A 19,588-nucleotide genomic window follows, 5' to 3' on the forward strand; every position below is an offset into this window, starting at 1 on the left:
CGACTGTGAGGAGCGTGATGGACTCACACGTTGCGCTCCACCTTCTGATGAATCTTGTGTATCGACACGTTGATGTTGAACTCGATGCTGTTGAGGATGTTCTTGAAATACGACTTCTCGTTGACTTCAAACTGAAGCGGTAAACAGTTCACCACCGCCGTTTAGTCATCCACAAACGTAAGCTGCGGCACTCGGAAAGATCACAATCGGTTCAACTGGTGGTCAATCAATCCACGCAGTCGATGATTTACGCATTCTCGCAAACACACGCGCACACCGCACACACCGGCATCAGGGTCGAAATTTGCCAAATTCTAACATAAACTGTTGAGTCCTTCTGAATGAGCAGTTCCCATTGTGTAGCTCAATCTGTTGTAGGCACAATAGACATATTGGCTGCTTTCCAGTGAGTTCATTGCTCAGAAGACACAACGATTGATTTACAGTCCACAGAACGGCACTGACATTCGCCTGCTGTAAGGAAATATGGCATAACTACAGGCCGCTTTGTGTAGTTTAGCATTCATATATTTTTTAACATAGTTGCTGAGCACAGGCACAACGCCCGCTCCTCCAAGACCGAAAACGTCAAGCGGCCAGCCACAAACAGCAGTTGTGATAGCTCAGACTGAACAGGCGTCTCGAATTGAGCAAGGTTATGAGGGCTCGAGGGGGAAAGATGCGATTGGTTGGGTAACTGGATTTCAGTACCCGTTTTGAGCACCGCGAATTATTCACGTGAATTACGTAGAGACTCACAAACGTATATACGGATCGAATCACACACGTGAAAGAATCACACGTGTTTTATTGTATTCGTACAGGGGTGGGGAACGTCCGGCCCGCGGGCCGTATGAGGCCCGCAAAATCATTTGGTGTGGCCCTGCCAAGGCAACCGCAGGCGGGACTCGAAATTCAATGAATCTAGGAGCAAACCTGGAAAAGCAGTTGCGAGTAGCAACATCATCAATGCCAGCTAACATCACACGCCTCACCAAAGAGAAGCAGTTCCAGGCATAACATTAGGGGTGAGTTAATTAAATGTTCGACCAAATATAACAGGCTAGTTTTTAAGTTGATAATTTTGTATGGCCCGCGAATGATGTTATAAATATCCAAATGGCCCTTGGTTGAAAAAAGGTTCCCCACCCCTGACGTAGAGACTCACAAACGTATATACGGATCGAATCACACACGTGAAAGAATCACACGTGTTTTATTGTATTCAATTATGTCGTATGCAATGGGTTTGCATGGTCCTTTCCAGCTACAAAGTGGCCACTACATTCACCCCGCGACGTAAAACTACACTTATCGATCCGAATACAAAAAATTTGGACGCAGAAAGAAAAGACGCGACTTACTCCATATTCCTTATCGACTTCGTCCATCCTCCCAAGAAACTCGGGATAGCCGATCATGTCCATCATGTACTGCAGCTGCAAAGACAAAGATCCCCCATGTAGGCTTTAACAGGCTGTTAGGGCAAGTGCTGGTTACGAGAATCTGTGAAGGCCGGTACGAAGGGGGGGGGGGGGTGGCCAGCACCACGCCCGACCGCCTTTGTCTCCCTAGTGGCGACGCTTACACACCGCACCAGGTACTCATTCGAGGCTGAGTCGACCTAGGGGAGGCCCAGAATCAGTTCAGATAATCGTAGCTGGTGATGGTCGTAAGCAGGAATCAAACTCGAGTGGTCAGATTCGTAGCGCGGTGCGCGAACCACCGGCATCAGGGTCGAAATTTGCCAAATACGAACATTAAAAAAATTGCGATTATAAATTTGCAATCATCGCCCTCCTACTGGAAGACGAACGCCTCAGATCAAATAATTGAAACTGGATTGCAATGCCAACGCAGAGTTTGCTATTCGTCGTCATCAGACTTGCGTCGGCCACAAAGGGTCATTAGGCGACCCCGAGTGTCCATGTCACACCGCGCGACAGAAGGAAAGCCTCTTGCAAGGTCAGACAAGCGTCACGCCCGCTCTGATGAACCCACGAGGTCCCGTGGTCGGCCGGCTGGACTCTTCCGTGATGTAAACCGTCGACTGCTCTTTGTGTGCCCGTGAGTTTCCGCACCTCCGATTAACACGGTTGGCTATGTACGGCGCAAAATAAATTCTACATACATACAAAGACAAAGATCCCCCATGTAGCCTTAATAGATTGTTGGGGCAAGTGCTGTTAGTGAGCATCTGTTAAGGATGGAATGGCGCACGAGGAGGTGGGTGGCCAGCACCACGCCCGGGCCGCCTTTGTCTCTCCAGTGGCGATGTTTACACATCGCACCAGGTAATCATTCGAGGCTGAGTCGACCTTGGGGAGGCGCAGAACCTGTTTAAATGATCGTCACTGGTGTTGGCCGTGAGCAGGAATCGAACTCTGGTCGCCAGGTTCGTAGTGCAGCGCGCTAATCACTACACTACTGCTCCCCAATACACTCACCCACTCACTGACCCACTCGCTCACCCACTCACGGTTGGCTACGTACGGTGCAAAAGAAGTTCAACATACACACATACATGCAGTAGCTGCTGCTAATTGGTACCTTTCCTCGTGCTGCGTCCTTTGTCTTTTCATCCATCCAGCCCAGCTCCTCCAGCCGCTGGTCAAAGGCATGCTTGATGTCCTCCACCATCTGCTGAACCTGAGTGTTCGGCAAATTGGATTTTTTATTCAAACACGGCTTCGACGGGTGGTACGGATTAATTAATCAACAACGAACAGCAAATGAGTGACACTTTATTTGGGGGGTGAACGGAGGTTGTCCAATCAGACTACTGGACACTGATATGTATGTATTGAAGGGCTTTTGTCAATCCACTGCTGGATGGAAGTGGTGCTTATTTGACATTTTATTTACTCATCTCTGCGTTTTGTCCAGCCCCTGTTCGACAAGTGTAGAAATTTCGAACGCAGCTTGCAAATTAAAGGAAGATGGCTGAGACATTACCCTCCCTTCTACACCCCCCTTCCCTCTTCTATGCGTGGGTTTTCATTGGGAACTCCGGTTTCCTCCCACATGTATAAACACTCATTAATGGAGATAGCGAAACACCCTAATATCGAACTACAGAACTTGGGCAACTGTTGGTTCTGGTTCTGCCTGCCCTTCCCACGATGAAATGTGGTTTCCTGCACCTTTGAATAATTCTCTCTCTCTATCTTTGAGAGTGGATGAAAACTGTGCACGTGAAAAATTCTACATTATTATCAGTGGAGGGGGTCTCTCTGCCCCCGCTGGCGCCCTTCCGACACTACGGGCCTCATGCCAACCACACACTACGCCGCTGGATCCGCTTGGTAACCAGCGAAAAGACTAAAAACGATACTCTTTGAGAGCTGAGTTTTGGGCTTCTGTCCGAGGCATTTCTGTGCCCCTTCCATTTTTTATTGCTTGTGCTTCATGCCGGGCTTTTGTAAAAAAAAAAGACAAAAATCCACCTGCTTTGGCTCGTCTCTAAAAGATTGCTCCCTTCAGTGCTGGATTAAGCTAGTGCGGGGCCTGTAGCATATGTTATAAAGGGGCCCTTCATTTAAAAAAGACACATAAATATTAAAACACACACATTTTTTACTTGCATAGTAAAGTAATTGTATTTTTGCACGTGCTATACAGCCAGAAAACATGACAAATCGCTAATCTAAAACAACCAGTCATTAATAAAAGTTGAAGGCAGTATAGTACTATAGTAACAGAGCAAGTGCAGAATCACTGAACCGGAATTTATAGCTTGAAAGCATTTAGTGCGAGGCCCTTGAAAGTGCGGGGCCCGTAGCATATGCAGCTAATTCTAGATTTGAAGCTTTCGTGACTGCAAGTATTCATATTCTTAGGTTTTTTCGGTAAAGTCACGTAGGTGACTACATATGTAGCTACTTGTGCTACGAGGATAATCCGGCACTGACTCCCTTCCCATTGAGATGACAGCAGCAGCAGGAGGGGGGCCATCTCTCTCTCTCTCTCTCTGCGCCGCGGTGGAACCGAGGCGGCCCCGCCAATCGCCGAGAGTGACTCCCTCGCGGCGCGAGAGAGGGCACCTCACCCTCTGCTTGCTGTGCAGGGAGAAGTGCTCGCGGACGAAGAGGGCCCCGAGCACCATGCCGAAGTACTTGTTGGCCTGCGCCAAGCAGAGGCGCTCCAGGTCCACCTCCTTCTCGGCTCCGTCCACCTCGCGCGAGAAGTCGTGCAGCGCGGCGCGGAACGGCGGCGAGAGGTGCGTGCTCAGCACGATGACGACCCGCCAGAGCATGTAGTTGTGCAGCACCCTACACGGAAACGGGATTGGGATCGGAATGTTTATTTATGCTGGAGGAATCCGATGAGCTGTAAAGCTCTTTTTTTCCACCACAGACCGCTGTGCTGATGTAGTAACGAATTGGCACGTTTTGTTTACGTGACAAACCTTACTAATTGGCTGTGTCGGGTGGTGGTGGGTTAACGACACATTTATATTTACTTCACCACGCTGCGCAATAATGGTTGTTGAAGGCGGGGAGCGTGGAACACCGGACTAAAATGAATTTTACTGCACCGCTGCCCACCACGTCGCCTTGCCACATCCCTATGTTAACCTGTTGGTGCACGCTGGTCCGCCCATCCAAGCAATATCCAGGCTCAAGCATATTTAGCTTCTGAGACCTGACATGACCGGGTGCATTCCGGGTGATTTGGTCAGAGGCATTATTTTATTTACAGTATATATATCTGTATTTTGCATATCTGGCACTGCAATCATAGTACGTAGTATAAACAGCAAACACGTGGTGGAATGGGATTTTTCTACAAATTAAATAATGCATGCATATTAAAAAAACAAGATTTCAGTCATAACTGCGAATGCCTATTTCAGGCAGCAGAAAAATGCATTTGAAAAATTCCACGCGAGTAATTTGCCTTTGAGTTGGAGCCAGGGGGGAAAAATGCAGTGCCCCATTCAATTTGCGGCAATGTCTGTTTGATGCCGCTTACGAAAAATGTAAGAAAGATCACCTTAGACATGCCAAAGATATTTTACATTGTTCAATATGCCAAGCTTTAGATACATATAAGTGGATTAACGCATTAATGAAAACAATTTATATTTTAAAAACATCTTTAAAAAATTCCATGTTAGACTCACGCGAATGCCTCAACCTATATTTTCCCGCAATAATTGACCCCTGATTAAATAAATTACTTTTGCATTATTTTCAGCTGAGAAGGCTTTGAAGCACAAGACAATGTATTTTATTGGCAAATGAGGTCTGAGATTAAATCAATTGTAAAAACGTTACGACACAAAACAGAATCAATATTCACAGAGCATGCAGTAGAAAGATGAAGGTGCAAGCCTGCAATTGCCTGCTCACGCCATTGCTAACGGAAGGGTTGGGAGCTTTAGAGAGCCCCTCTAGACAGTATTAATTTGGCCTACTTCTCCACGCTGGTCAGATGTCTTGGAAGAAGTGGGATTACCCATGATTTATCCCCGCAGACGCGACCCGCTGATTTATTGTGGTGGTGAACCCAGTGCAGCCAATCTAGATTTGAAGTTTTCGTGACTGCAGTGATCCATACTCTTTGGTTCTTTCGGTGAAGTCACGTAGGTATAAATATAAAATAATTTATTTTAATAATTTATTTTATTTTATACAAAGTGACTTTAAAGTCATGTGACTTTACCGACAGAACCAAAGAGTATCCAGTGCAGCCAGTTATACTGCCGGGCGGTTGCACAGAGGCCCATTATTTTAACTGCCACACCGGGAGATCAAACTGTCGACCTCTGGATTACAAGTCCGGCGATCCGACCCTGACGCCATAGCAGCCTAAGACCCAAACTGTAATCCTCATCATGGGAGTTGGTGAAACATCGGAACAAGAGCCTGCAGACTCAATGAGGCATTCCTGGGATATTTTAAAATATATATATATAATTAAAAGATGTGTTCCAAATCAGAGACTTAAACATTAAAACGTCTGCATAAAACATACCTAAATTACTATTAATATTACAAAAAACGAAGCTTACAGATGTTCTAGACCCGAGGATGATTTATAACAAGTTAAACATTACTTAGAAAAGAGCTCAACGGTAGGGGTGACCAATCCACCAAGCACTCTGATCCAATCTGGAGGTTCTCAACAGGTTCCATGATCCACCAGAGAACTATAACAATTACCAGTACCTGTTTGTATAGACATAAAGTACTAGCGCCATGCATGTACATATCTTGTACTTCTTTCCCACTGTACGTAGCCAACCGTGCTAATTAGAGGTGCCATCCTATTGGTAGAAGTCATTATGTTTTTAATGTGTGGAGTCTTCGTCGGTGATTTTTATTTCGCCATCAGCGGTAACGAGAGTTGTTGTTGTTGTGTGCTTATGGCAGCATTTGTTCTGTTTTGTCCTTAGATCCACAGCAAATATTTTTTGATCCACCCATAGAATGCGATCCACGTATTGGCCACTGCTGCTCGAGGCCACTGCTTAGTCTGTTGGCCCCTGCTTAGTGTGTCCATCCTTCCCCCGCGCCTCACATTTGCACGGTTGGCTACGTATGGTGCGAAAGAAGTTCAACACACATACATGCATTAGCAATATCACATTATGACCACACCAGAGCAGGTCCCACACTTTTGAGCTGTCGCACACAGTTAAAGAGTAATGAATCATTATCAAATATGTGCAGAAGTTCTGACCCTTATGGTCAGCGTTAAGGATACATGTCCAACTTAAACGTCTGATCTGTGGCTATTGGTCAACCCTGTAGGTGTGGGCTGTGCTGTACCTGACAGGAGTGGTAGAGAGGAGATGAGAGAGTTTCTTGATGTAGGTCGTAGCTAAAACCACGACTTCTTCATCTTCTGAAATCCGCTTTCTAAAAATCTGCTCCAGAAATTGCCTCCAGTTGATCTGATCACGTAAAAGAAAATGCATTGATGTAAAATTGGGAATGTTGGACATGGCAGCGAGGTAGCATCTCCACCAATACCAATTTTCATTTAAAACAAAGCTCATTTCGCATTGTTGAAGAACATTATGTCAAAAATACAAATCGTCTTCCATTCATCTCTCGATATATATACACAAATATGTATTTAGTCCATCAGCCGATTGCCATTCTGGCTCAATATTTGCCAGCAGGCAGAACTCTGGGCTGGTTTCAAACTTCAGGGACTCATCAGCAGAGACAAGCCTGTTAAACAAATATTAATGGGCTGCCATATGTTATTGGCAAGGGCACTTCATCTACTACATGACGGGGTCTTGTTTGGCCTAAGAGTAACATTTGTATAAGAACTCATTTTGCGGCATGCATGGGTAATAAAATAGAAAGACTTCTGTTGGTTGCTCAAAATAAAACAAAGCATTTTTAGTTGATCACCTAATAGGCTTTTCAGATCAATATTACCCAGCAGCATTCGTGTTAAGCAATACATATCTCTGGACAAATTTCAACCATTTGGCTATCATCAGCAGAGTTTGGCTTGTTCAACAAATACTGCTGGATTGCCAGATATCTTTGGCAAAAGAGCGCTCCATGTGTTTTAAAATAATGGTCCAGAAAGGCCATAAGCTGATGGATTAAGTTATCACAGTATATAAATCACACTTGCTGAGCGAATGGGCCTAAAATGCCAAGTAGCCAGCAACAAACAGCACGATTTAAGTTGCATAATTTGGAGCGAGAATTATGCTCATGCGATCTACTCATGGTTATTGATGGTAGTACAACACATTACTTCACGATAGCGTATTACATTAGCTGTTATGGGCCACATCTACTATTGAAAAGCAATCCCTCTTCCGCTTGTTTAATTAATTTCACGGCCAAGTGTCCACTGGACGGACGGTCCACCCAGCTGCAATGCCTTCCGCACCGCAGGCTTGGTTGCCCGTGCATGGGTAGATACTCACAGCTGGAGCCAAATGATGAAGGTCCCTCAATTTCATTTTGTTGTACATGTTATTGATGTCCCGTCTCAAGGGGTCTGACTCTGACAATGTGATCTGTGGAGCAGAAATCACGCGAGTTGCTTTTACCCCCACCACAACAACAGCAATTTCAGCCACACTTAATGGGCCAGTCCAGGCTAATGGCCACATTCACCGTACATTACGGCCATTCCAAAACAAATCAGGAATAGAAAGGGGCTTTTATTACTTAATATATATCAGTATGAGAATCATGTCGTGTTTGGTGGCTGTGGGTGCTGCCACCCCTTCCAACCCGTCTGGTCAGCGTGGAACAGAGGTCGCAATCGGGTACCCGATACCCGTACCCTACCCGATACCCGGCTACCCGACCGGGTACGGGTACCCGTTTGCGACCCTGTTGCGGCGGGTACGGGTACGGGTAGACCGTGAGTCACTGGTGAGTAACCGTTTGTCACTCATTTCCCAACGTCTTGTCTCTTCTCACAATTCAAGTTCCTAGAATCAACCCACCCGCGCCTGCAACATGGCTTCATCCCAGAGGTCGCAATCGGGTACCCGATATCCGTACCCTACCCGATACCCGGCTACCCGTACCCGGCCGGGTATCGGGTATGGGTACCCGTTTGTGACCCTGGTGCGGCCGGGTACGGGTAAGGAATCAAAACCCGTTTGCGACCTCTGGCATGGAAGATTGGGCCATATGGGCCATAACATCCCTTGGAGGGTCCCTCTAGAGCAGTGGTTCTCAACCTTGTTTTGGCTCCCGCTGAATTGTGTTTAAACCGAGTCACCCCCACTGCACTGACCCAACATGAAATACATGTATGAATAATGATGATCATCAATATTTTAGCCAATTGTCCATTTTGGGAGGTATCTTAACTAGCTCGTAACTGCAAGTGTGTACAAAATTCAACGGACACACTGCATGCGTGATGTGATTTGTTCACGCTCACTGATTAATTATTCTTAAAAAACCACGTTGTTTACGATCAATGAGTTTAGAAAGGTGTTTTGTATCGTTTTAGGTTACCACATGGACTAACATTTTATCGTAGTTACTTTATATTGGCAGATTCGTACATGCTTACTCACCAAATGACTCTGTGTACCATTTAATTTCACACATTTATACATCTATACATGATCGCACGTATTGCCACGTGCCCCCAGGGGGTCCGTGTGCCCCCGGTTGAGAACCACTGCTCCAGGGTCCCCTTCATTGGAGGCATCTTTCCACCAGCAGTGGCCTGAGCGTGGAATTGCAGGGCTGCCAACCTATAGATGTGAGGTCTCATGCATCAATGAAACTCCTGTTGTTGTTATCGTTATTATGAGCGAACTGGCTTCCCTGAAGCTCACAGCTGTGCCTTAAAGCAGTGATCATGGCCACGTGTTAGTTCAGCAAAAGGTGCTGCGCAAGAGCACAAATCTTACGTTGAGTTCATTTACCCAGTGAAATTATGGTTCACGGTGGCGTTCGTCCATTCTAAGTGGGCTGCAAAAATAAAGGACCTTGTACACAGTAGTGGCACCGACCACAAGGAATGGCCGCTTTGTCAAGGTATTACACGTATTGTGTTACTTCTAAGATATCGAGTGCATTGACAGTAGAATATGTGCATGCAATGTGAATAGTCACAATTGGTGGTTGTGATTCATCTTTCATTTGATTAATTGTTCCTATCTCTTTTACCATCTCATTTGTACTCTTTATATATTTTTTGAGTCTCGCTTGTAAAGTTTTATTTTGTTCCATCAGCCAAAATGTATGACTGGCATATCATTTGCATAGACTGTGAAATAAATATATTCTCGTACGCATAGTTCTATGCATGTATCATTTTATTCGATACATCGATGAATTATTCCATACCCACTGTCAAATAAAAGCAGCAGTCTTCACAGTGGCACAGATGAGCTTGATGGCTGCATGCAATCTATATGTGTTTAATTTCGGGCAGTTTATTTATTATCATGTATGTATGTTGAACTTATTTTGCATTGTACGTGGCCAACGATGCTAGTTTACCCAGCAAAGCGTTGCCGAGTCTCAGGACTCCTTTTAAGGAGGGTCCTGCCAAGTTTTTGCAGTAGCCAGTGACGTTGCTATATGTAGCGCTGATTGAGATAAAATCTCAGGACATTTTTCAGCATTGGGATGTTTGGTTAATACCACTTACATTGGTATCTTTTTAGAGAAAAGCTTGTTAAACACATACTGATGGGTTGCCAGATGTTATTGCCAAAGGCACTTCATCGACATGACGGGGTCCTGTTTGGTATAGGAGTCGCATAGTTACTGGAGGAAAACCAAATAACCCAGAGGAAACCAATGCCGAACAGGAGGAAAACATAAAAACTCCCCACAGAAAAGATTCCCGAGTCGGGAATCGAACCTTGGCGCTTCTTGCTGTCAGGCAAAAGCGTTTCCAATGCGCCAACCTGCTGCCTGTGTAGGCAATTAAAAACAGCCTTGTGGAAACCACACGCAGTACTGTGTATATATATTGCGAGAAGAAACCATACACCATGCTACCTCGACAATGTAAAAAACAAATGCACCATGTTCACTGGCTAACCGGCATCTCTGGCCGATGACTCACGTTGGCCAGCTGCTGTTCAAACTCAAAGACGTCCTCCAGCTTGTGTCTGGCGTTCCTGGCTCCCAGCAGGGTGCTGATCTTGTTCATCAGCACCTTGTAGGCCTTGATCACCTGTGGACGCACGGAGAGGGGGAGAAGGAGCGAGGGTGCGTGGGGCGCGGAAGCCCCATCGTCTGCATTCGAAGGTCGAATACGTTATAAGGTCGCACTCATTTCACGCACAATGTGCTTGCCACGAATGAACCACAATACCTTGCTGATCTCGTCCAGGAGATTAAAACACATTCCTGGCGGAGAGAGCTGGTAGGAACGTTGGGTTGCTCGGTCAATGGCCAGGGTCAACGGTGGCGTGGTGTATTCCGCAAATATGCCCGACTGTGAGGGCGGGCACAAGCCGGCGTGAGTAGGTTAAACGTTGAGTTTTATAAGGGCACCACGGGGTGACCAGCCCCTCCCCACCCAGCCCCACCCCTCCCACCCCCCACCCAGCCACACCCCACCCTCCCCAGCCCCTCCCCACCTTCTCCACCCAGCCCCACCCTCCCCACCCTCCCAACCCAGCCCCTCCCTGCACGACGGACGGACACAATAATCCCCTGTGGGCTGGTGTAACCAGGAGGTTCCTACCAGTACAATCACGTGAACATCCTCGCAACAGCGGCAATTGGCTAACCACCTGAGCAAAGACAGTCAACGCATTGCGCGCTTTCAGATGCGCTTCACCGGCTGGTGGTGGTGGTGATGGTGGTGCTTGCCACAAATCAACCACCAATAACCTCGCTGATCTCGTCAAGAGGCATGAACCATCACCACGCGACACTCCGGTCACCCTCGCAGCAGCGGCGGCTTTTTGCTGTCCATCGGACAGAGACGGTCACCGCATGTGCGGCCGTCTGGAACGCTCTTCCTTCCGATATTCGGAAGCCACTGGAGCTATGCACTTTTAAATCGAGATTGAAAACGAATTTCTTGAGAACTGCTTTTTGTGTTTAGTTTGTTGTCCTTCCCCCGCACCTCCGATGAGCACGGTTGGCTACTGTATGTGCGGTGCGAAATCACATTCAGAACCGCACGGTGACCTAGTTTCTCATCTCGTTGAAAGGTCTTTCGTCACGTGGCATTCCGAGAATGTGCCTCTGCAAAGAAAGAAATCGCCTCTGGTCACTTGGGTTCACAGCGTGGTGTGCAAACCGCTTGCAACACTGCTCCTCCCCACCCGGTTTTGATGAACAAACTACAGTCGCTATTTTTGTCTTGGTGGATCACTGTAGTGTTAACAAAATGTATCATTGCTCTGTATCTCCAATAAGGTTGACGATGATCTTGAAGTTGATACAAGAACTCAATTGGTTGGAGGGACCGGAGCATCGAGATGATGTGTCGATGATGATATCCGAGGTGTGAGCTAGAAGCCTGCCTGCGGCAAACTCTGGCTCACTCGGAGTTTGGAGATGAAAGGGATTGGCGGTGACCATTGAGGAGACCATCGCTGTGGTGAGCATGATCCAATGGTCTCAGAGTCAGTGGGGGCAAGTAAGTGGCAGGCGTGCTTCAGAAGAGGTCACGAGATCGAAGATATAAAGTACGTTGATGCTTTTTTGTATTATTCAATAGCCAGCACTGACCAGCGTGGTGAAGTATGGTCAAACATCCCACAGTCAACATGGGGTTGACACGGGGCTGAATACATATATTTTTTAATATATACTATTTTATTTATGAACCGTAACACAGGAGGGGGGTACAGAAATTTTGCGGACCGAAGTCCAAACTCGGTGCTCCTGGGTTCCGGGAAAAAAATGTGTCTTCATGATAATGATGCTTTCTTAAGTTTCCACTGAAACATGCAACATACCTTGAGGCTTTCTTCATCCTGTCCCAGGTAGAGGGACCGCTCAGGCAGGGTGAGTCCCTCTTGGTCTATCTACAGGCAGGGACACGGGTAGGAGAAACACAGATGCGATGAAGAGTCGAGCACAGTTATTTATAGGATTCAAGAGATGTAAAGCAGTCAATCTTCACGAACCTGCTCGTGTTTCTCCCTTAAGACACATCTCTTCTCTCTAGCACATCCCGCTACTGCTACTCTCTACCTCGCCCCCCCCCCCCCCCCAGCTACGACCAGGCTTACCCCAACAATTACCCCTATCAATACCCCAACCCGTATCACTAACACAACCCCTATCACTACCCCAACCTCTATCACTACTCCTATCACTACCCCAGCCCCTATCACTACCCCAACCCCTGTCACTACCCCAACCCCTATCACTACCCCTACCTCGATCACGATAACAACCACTCACCGCAGAGAACTGTAGCGACATGACCGCACTCTACGATAGCTGGTGCCAAACTGTGCCGCACGCCCTCCCACTATGGCCTCGTGGGAGCCTCGGTATCGATAAAGTTATTTAATGTTTTCTTCTGATTTTGTTCGGAAGACGTACGTGTTTGTACGTGTACATAATTGAAACGAAATAGGAAGAAAAAATACTGACGTACACGTACAATTGATAAATTGGCCGGAAAAATGCATTAATTATCGAGAAAACCCACTTGGCAACATTTACGATATTGGCAGACCAATGCTCATATGCTTGCCGTTTGATGCGTGCACCTTGTGCTACACAGGCACATCTACCGCGGGGGGGGGGGGGGGGGGGGGAGGTTCCCCTGGCTACACTGCACACGTACGTCATCGGAATGGGAAAGTGTTTACCAGGGCGGCCCGCTGAGCCCGAGCCCACCAACGCCTGCAACAAGTGGCGAACGCGCTCCCGCTCGGTCACGCCCGCCGCCCCATCGCCCTCAATTACCCGGATGACGTTGCGGCTGGAGTTCTTGTCGTCGACGTTCACGGAGATGGAGAAGTAGACGGAGGTGCTGAACATGCCCTGCGCTCGGAAGAGCAGCTCGTCGAAGTTCCAGCTGCTGGGCCTCCAGGAGCCCAGCACGTCCCAGCCACCGCACGCGCGGATCACCTCCAGCATGGGCTCCCCGCCCAGCCGCTCCAGCTCCTCCATGTCCATGCACGAGCGGAAGAACGCCTTGGCTTTGTGCTCTGCAGATAATGGGGACGGCGGTGACGACGACGACGACGACGATGAGGACCACGTCGTCGATGACGCTGCCGCCGCTGCTGCTGCTGCAGATGACGACGACATGGACGAAGGCGCTTCCACCGCCGATGACTTTGACGACGACTTCCTCGAGGGCGACTTCGACGACGAGCGCGCCGCCGCCAGCGGCGACCTCGGCGAGGCGTCCCGCCGCTCGGCGGCTCCTCGGGCCGCGATGGGGCCGTGCAGGAGCTTGGCCAGCTTGTCCTCGTTCTGCTCCGCGATGGCCGTGACCAGGCCGTAGCTCAGCTTGTCCTCGGGAATGGAGTGCCTCGCCAGCCAGCCGCCGCACGCGAACGCGTAGAAGTCCGCGCACGGGTCCACCGATGGGTCTACGTTGTGCGCCACGAAACGCGCCGCCTTGGCGAAGCAGCGGCCCCTGGGGTTGCAAGCGGACGACGCGGGCCACCGCTGGTTGCCGCTGCCGCTGCCGGGCGGCGGCGGCGGCGGTGCCGGCGGAGGCGGCGGCGGTGCCGGCGATCGCGTCTCCGAGATGTGCCTGAGCAGCAGCACGCAGCCGAGCACCACGCAGAGCCCCAGGGCGAGGGCGCACGCGGACAGCAGGAAGAGCTCGCGGGCGCTCCAGCGACTCGAGCACGGGCCCCCTCCGTCGGTGCCGCCGCCGCTGCCACCGCCACCGGCGGCGGAGCTGCGGTCTCCCGGCTGGGGACTCAGCCGGGCCTCGAGGGAGAGGGTGCGGCCCGACTCGCCGGAGCCCCGGGGCCCGAAGCCGTTGAGGACGGTGACCTCGGGGAAATCGTCGTAGCGGCCGATGAAGGAGTGGCGCTTGCTGTTCATGGCGCCTGCGTGCGTGTGCGTGGACGCGTCGACATTTGAGTGTCATTGTCATCGATGTGATCGTCGATGCGATCAATATCGTCATCGTGATTTTTGTCATGATCATCGTCATCATCCGTGTGATTGTCATCACCTGATCATCATCATCTATGTCATCATAATCGATGTTATCATAATCAGTGTCATCATCAGTGTCACCAATATCATTATCATCATCGTGTTGTCTCTGTAATCACACTCCTCAGTGTAATCAATGTAGTCACCACCAAAGTCACTCAATCAATCTTATCATCAAAAATGATTATGATCATGATCGTCAAAGTAATTGTCATCTTTCATACCACCATTATATATAGGTCATCATCATCATTCCATGATCATCGTCACCTTTAAGAGTTGCTGGTGGACCTTTTGTTTACCTCGGGAAAAAATTCAACTGAGTCCTAATACTCATTTCAAATTGCGTTTACCGTGGAATCTCTGGGCTTGTGTCTCATCATGTACTCTGAAGAAGCACAAGAGAGGTGGCTGTTTTAACCATATACAACTGAAACGCTCTCAACTTTCAGTGGGACGCTAAAGATCCCGTGACGCCCTTCGCAAGTGTAGGCCATCGTGTGACGGCGTCGTGGTCCAAATCAGAAAAAAAAATCTGGGATTTCACGAAGCATCCATCGCCCCCTACTGCGGGAACATGGCAGGGCCCTCCTGAAAAAAATGTTCAGGATAAATAAGTCTAATAAAACAAGTAATAAATATTGTACAAGCATATGAGTAGGATATGTGTTTATATATATAACAGTCGTAGAGAGAAAGGGAGAATGAGACCATAATAACACTTTCACCTGACAGTGGATAGAAACTGACGAGGCTAACGAGTTATAGGTGCAGTTGGTGTCCATGAATCATTGGGAGGAATAAGCTCTAATTTCACCTCGTAGCCAGATTCTAAAATCAGAAATACACTCCAACGAAATGGAATCAATGCTATGTCGAAACCCTGCGTACACGAGTGGATAACACTGCACGAATATGCGGGGATAGATCAGCGAACCTATTTGCTGTACCCCCTGCAGTCACCTCGCTTCGCCTGCAGGTCCGTGTCTCATACGCCACGTGCTGCGATCCCAGTGCGATCCACCAACGCCCCTCTCAAGCCCGGATTGCAATAGGCAACGCGTTGCCAGCAACACCCTCCGAGCTAACTTGTGCTTAAGGGTTTGATTTCAGTCGGAGTTGTCCGGGGCTGAACTCCGGAAAATATTTCCCACGAGAAGTTAAGATTTGCTCGTATCACTTTACAACAGGTTACCGAACTCTTTATATTTGTGACCTCCTGCGATACGACTTTTTCAGTTTATCAATTTACCCCCTTCCCCCGCCCCCCCCCCCCAGATCCAAGATATTCAGACCCTGTGTTGTCATGTAGATTGCTGTAGCAAGTTGTGTTAGCGAGCACCTATTAAGGCTAAAACGATGGGCAGAAACCACTTCTGGCTTGCTTTTGTTCCTCCAGTGCTAATTTATACACACTGCACCAGCTTGTCATTTAGGGCTGAGTCAACCTAAGGGAAGCGCAGGACAAGTACTGACACTACTTGACAAAGGTGGCCCGGAATCGGATTTAGGTTGCTGGGTTCGTACTTCGGAGCGCAGCGCGCTAACCACTGCGCCACCGCTCCCCACGTGGGACACCCACGTGCACACGTATGCATACATACGTACACACACATTCGCGAGGTCATCTAAATCGGCGCTCTGCATCTCGCGGGATACACATGTACACACTACACGTACATACAACGGCATTTCATGCTGAGTCGACCTAAGAGAGGCCCTGGCCAACAACACGGGGCTAACCTTGGGCTCGTTGCTTGAGTCAACGCGCGCATTAGCAATAGCAACCACGTGCGCGCGATCTCTTGCGCATCAATTGGGAATGAAGTGACTCAACACTTGCACACACTGCTCTGACATTCCTTAACTACTGGCACCCTCATTATCATCAACAGCAGCAGCCATGGTCAATCCACTGCTGGATTGAGGGCCACCCCAAGCCACCGTCTCCTCTCACGACGCAAATCATGAATCCACCTCGCCACCCGCACACGATCAAGTAATTTCTGATCATTATTCAACAAGACGCATTGTAAAAAAAAACACACGAAGACTTGTACGCCTGTAATAAATATTAAATCAAATACAATTTGTCGGCTATGCTTAAGGCATAGTACGTCGTAAACAATTACAATTCAGCAATACATCATGAAATATTCGCATTTGCAATATGCGATGAGTGTTGCATTCCATGGGGTTTTCTCTGTCTCCCCCCCCCCCTATACTTTCATCAGGATCACGAATACATAGTAAAGCAGCCACACATTGTGGTACTTGCAGCCACTCGTAGTAATACAGACTGCGCGATACAGTATATATCTACGCACTGTGTGCGCGCGTATTTTGTATGCATCGGCACATTCGACATAAAACGTGTGCGTTCGTGCGCGGGGGCACCGCCGTGGAGTTACCACAACATTCAGATGAACACGACACAGCACACCGCCGGTGCATCGCATTGTTGAGACACGTAGGGCAATTTGTAAATCATCTTACCAGTCCGTGTTGAAATGACGCTCTCCCTGTACGTGTGTTGCAGACTCCTACCAAGGCAGTTTCGAGTAGACAACCGACATCGTCAGTGAGAATGATCGACAGCGATTGGGAGCGCTGAGCACGAGATGAACATATGATGGCAATTATTGTAATGCTGACTCTTGGATGATGACGATGATGATGATGTGTATTAGAGTGGATGGTATTGATGGTCAAGGTGGTGGTGATTGTGATGATGCGTTCGATGATTATAATAATACTGTGCTGATTATTAAAGTGGCGGTGTTATGATGCTAATGATGATGATGATTATTATTAGAGAAAAGTGTATTTGCGATGTTGGTGCTGACCGCTTTTGGTGCCGATACTGATGTTAGTTATAGTGGAACGATATCGGTGCCGAACATGACTTTGCCCATCAGACTGGTGAAGATCAACACCATGATTAGCGTGCCATCATGATGCCGATGACAGTGGTGGCGACTGTGAAAGATGTGAACGATGCTGATGACTCCTGCGTGGATGTTAACCTGCAAACGCTGCGTGATGGAACGCACCGAAACAGCCTCCCCCGTCAAAGTCGATGTACTGCGTGCGACTCCTCCCCCTACCTCTCTTTTATAAGCAAGCCACTGCCGTTAGGGGGAGCGGGGGCTGAGGGGCACACAGAGTGGGGGGGGGAGGCTCCCAGAGCCCAGGCTGTGGTCACCTCGCCGACGCTCATTGCTAAGTGCACGCGGCAGTGAGATGCAGCTGCTGTTCTTCATTGCATGGACGCCGCACGCACGCACGCAAACAACGTGGTCTTCTTCTAAAGAAAGTGGGCACCGCACATCTCCACCGGAATATGCAAGCCTCGCTGGAGTCCCATGAGGCTGTTTTCAGGAGGCTCTTGTGCCGCACGGCGATCTTCGACGAGTATTTTTTTTATTTTCGTCCGGATGACAGGCTGGTCCAGATGTCTTGTGACCCTCGTAAAAAATATTTTAAACGTAATAAAAATATTTTTAAGGTAAGGTTTATTTAAAACAGAGATGAATATACAAAGGAAACAAAAAGTCGTTAGGGGTCAATTCATTGGGCGTCACAAGACATCTGGACCTACCCTGTACAATGAACTTGCAGCGTTTTCCACTTGGTTCCTAAAATAATCTTACGTTGAGATTACCCTTTTAAATTAGTGTCCATAATATGCGGGTACATCGAGTTCTGTCAAATCTGAAATCAACGGTGGGTGCTTAAGTCGCATAAAATAAATAAAGAGATGTCGTATTGAACAGCCATTTTGTCAATCCACTGCTGGATGAAGTGCCCCCCCCCCGCCCCATGCCGTGGCTGTCAAGGTGGTAGTTCGACCATACTTCACCACGCCGGTCAGTGTGCAGTGTGGGATGGTGCAGAAGGGGGAGGAGGGTCGAGGTACGGTACGCCTCGGAGACGGCTTGGATATCACTCGCTACTGATGTTAGCCGTGGCCCGGGAATCAAATTCAGGTGACCAGGAATCAGGTTCACGATATTATTTGAGCTCACCACTGTGCCACCGCTCTATCAATATGCATGATTAGCTTATTAGATGTCACTGGTTTAATGATAACACTGGTCAACACAAAAAACATTTTTTTCTGGCCTGAACTTTTGCAGCTGTTTTAGACTAATTTGAGGGTGCTGATTCCAAATCTGATCTCAGATTTGCTCCATCACATGCTATCGGCATACCCCATTTTCATTTATTTTACCCGAAATTAACTGTCAATTATGATTGCAAGTTGTTGCGAGTCAGTGACTGCTTTAGTGTTAAAATATGGTGCTGTATTTTTAGGATAGTGTGTTTATAATATCATTTTATGTAGATATCCACATTTATTTAATATTTTTCTTCTGCAGTTTTTATTGAAAATGCTATATTTGATATCTCAAAAACCTGATGTGATAGGCAAAAACTGATGCCAGATTTGGAATCAGCACCCCAAAATTACATTAAAACCGTTGGAATACCTTATGCCAGAAAAGTGTGTTGACCAGTGTAATAATCTGCAAATATGAGATTCCTTTCACACAAAAACATGTCAAAGCGCCATGCATGAAAGGTAGGAAGATAAGAAAAAACCGGGTGGCAGAACAAGAGCCAAAGAGAAACAACACTAATGAGGACAAACTTTGGATGGGGTGTGTTTTAGTCGGGTCCGAGAGATGTCAACACTATTCGAGAGCCTCCAACGATAGCGAGTTTCACATCTAGGGGGGGGGGGGGCGCTAGTGGGAAATTCCACATCTAGGGGGGGCACCAGTAGGGAGTTCCAAAGCTGGGAGGGTGCATCACAGTAAACGCCCAACAGAGTTAATTACAGGTGTGTTGATTCTATGTTATATATTTGAAGCAGATAAAAAAAAATTAAATCATTATTTGTTTCTTTCGGTTAAGTCACGTCTAAAGATAAAATAATAAATTAAATTAAATAATAGAATACGACATTTCGATTGCAACACAAGCAATCATCATCAGGTATAATGAAATAGCGA

At 47.8% G+C, this 19,588-nt stretch overlaps 1 protein-coding gene across 1 annotated transcript in view; it reads right to left on the reverse strand.

Moving 5' to 3' along the window:
* The window catches only part of ECEL1 (endothelin converting enzyme like 1), a 38,893-nt gene extending 21,806 nt beyond the window's left edge, over positions 1 to 17,087 (reverse strand). The window contains exons 1-10 of the mRNA XM_078869851.1: positions 17,067 to 17,087; positions 13,353 to 14,458; positions 12,389 to 12,457; positions 10,534 to 10,644; positions 7,907 to 7,999; positions 6,777 to 6,901; positions 4,049 to 4,271; positions 2,551 to 2,649; positions 1,365 to 1,439; positions 28 to 131 (exon numbers count right to left, since the gene is read on the reverse strand). Coding sequence (XP_078725977.1) covers positions 28 to 131; positions 1,365 to 1,439; positions 2,551 to 2,649; positions 4,049 to 4,271; positions 6,777 to 6,901; positions 7,907 to 7,999; positions 10,534 to 10,644; positions 12,389 to 12,457; positions 13,353 to 14,453 — 2,000 coding nt within the window. The 5' untranslated portion in view covers positions 14,454 to 14,458; positions 17,067 to 17,087. The remainder of the gene's footprint in view (positions 1 to 27; positions 132 to 1,364; positions 1,440 to 2,550; positions 2,650 to 4,048; positions 4,272 to 6,776; positions 6,902 to 7,906; positions 8,000 to 10,533; positions 10,645 to 12,388; positions 12,458 to 13,352; positions 14,459 to 17,066) is intronic.
* Positions 17,088 to 19,588: the final 2,501 nt, after the last annotated feature.

The sequence above is a fragment of the Lampetra fluviatilis genome, chromosome 28 (genome assembly GCF_964198595.1).
Source record: "Lampetra fluviatilis chromosome 28, kcLamFluv1.1, whole genome shotgun sequence".
NCBI classification, from domain to species: domain Eukaryota; kingdom Metazoa; phylum Chordata; class Hyperoartia; order Petromyzontiformes; family Petromyzontidae; genus Lampetra; species Lampetra fluviatilis.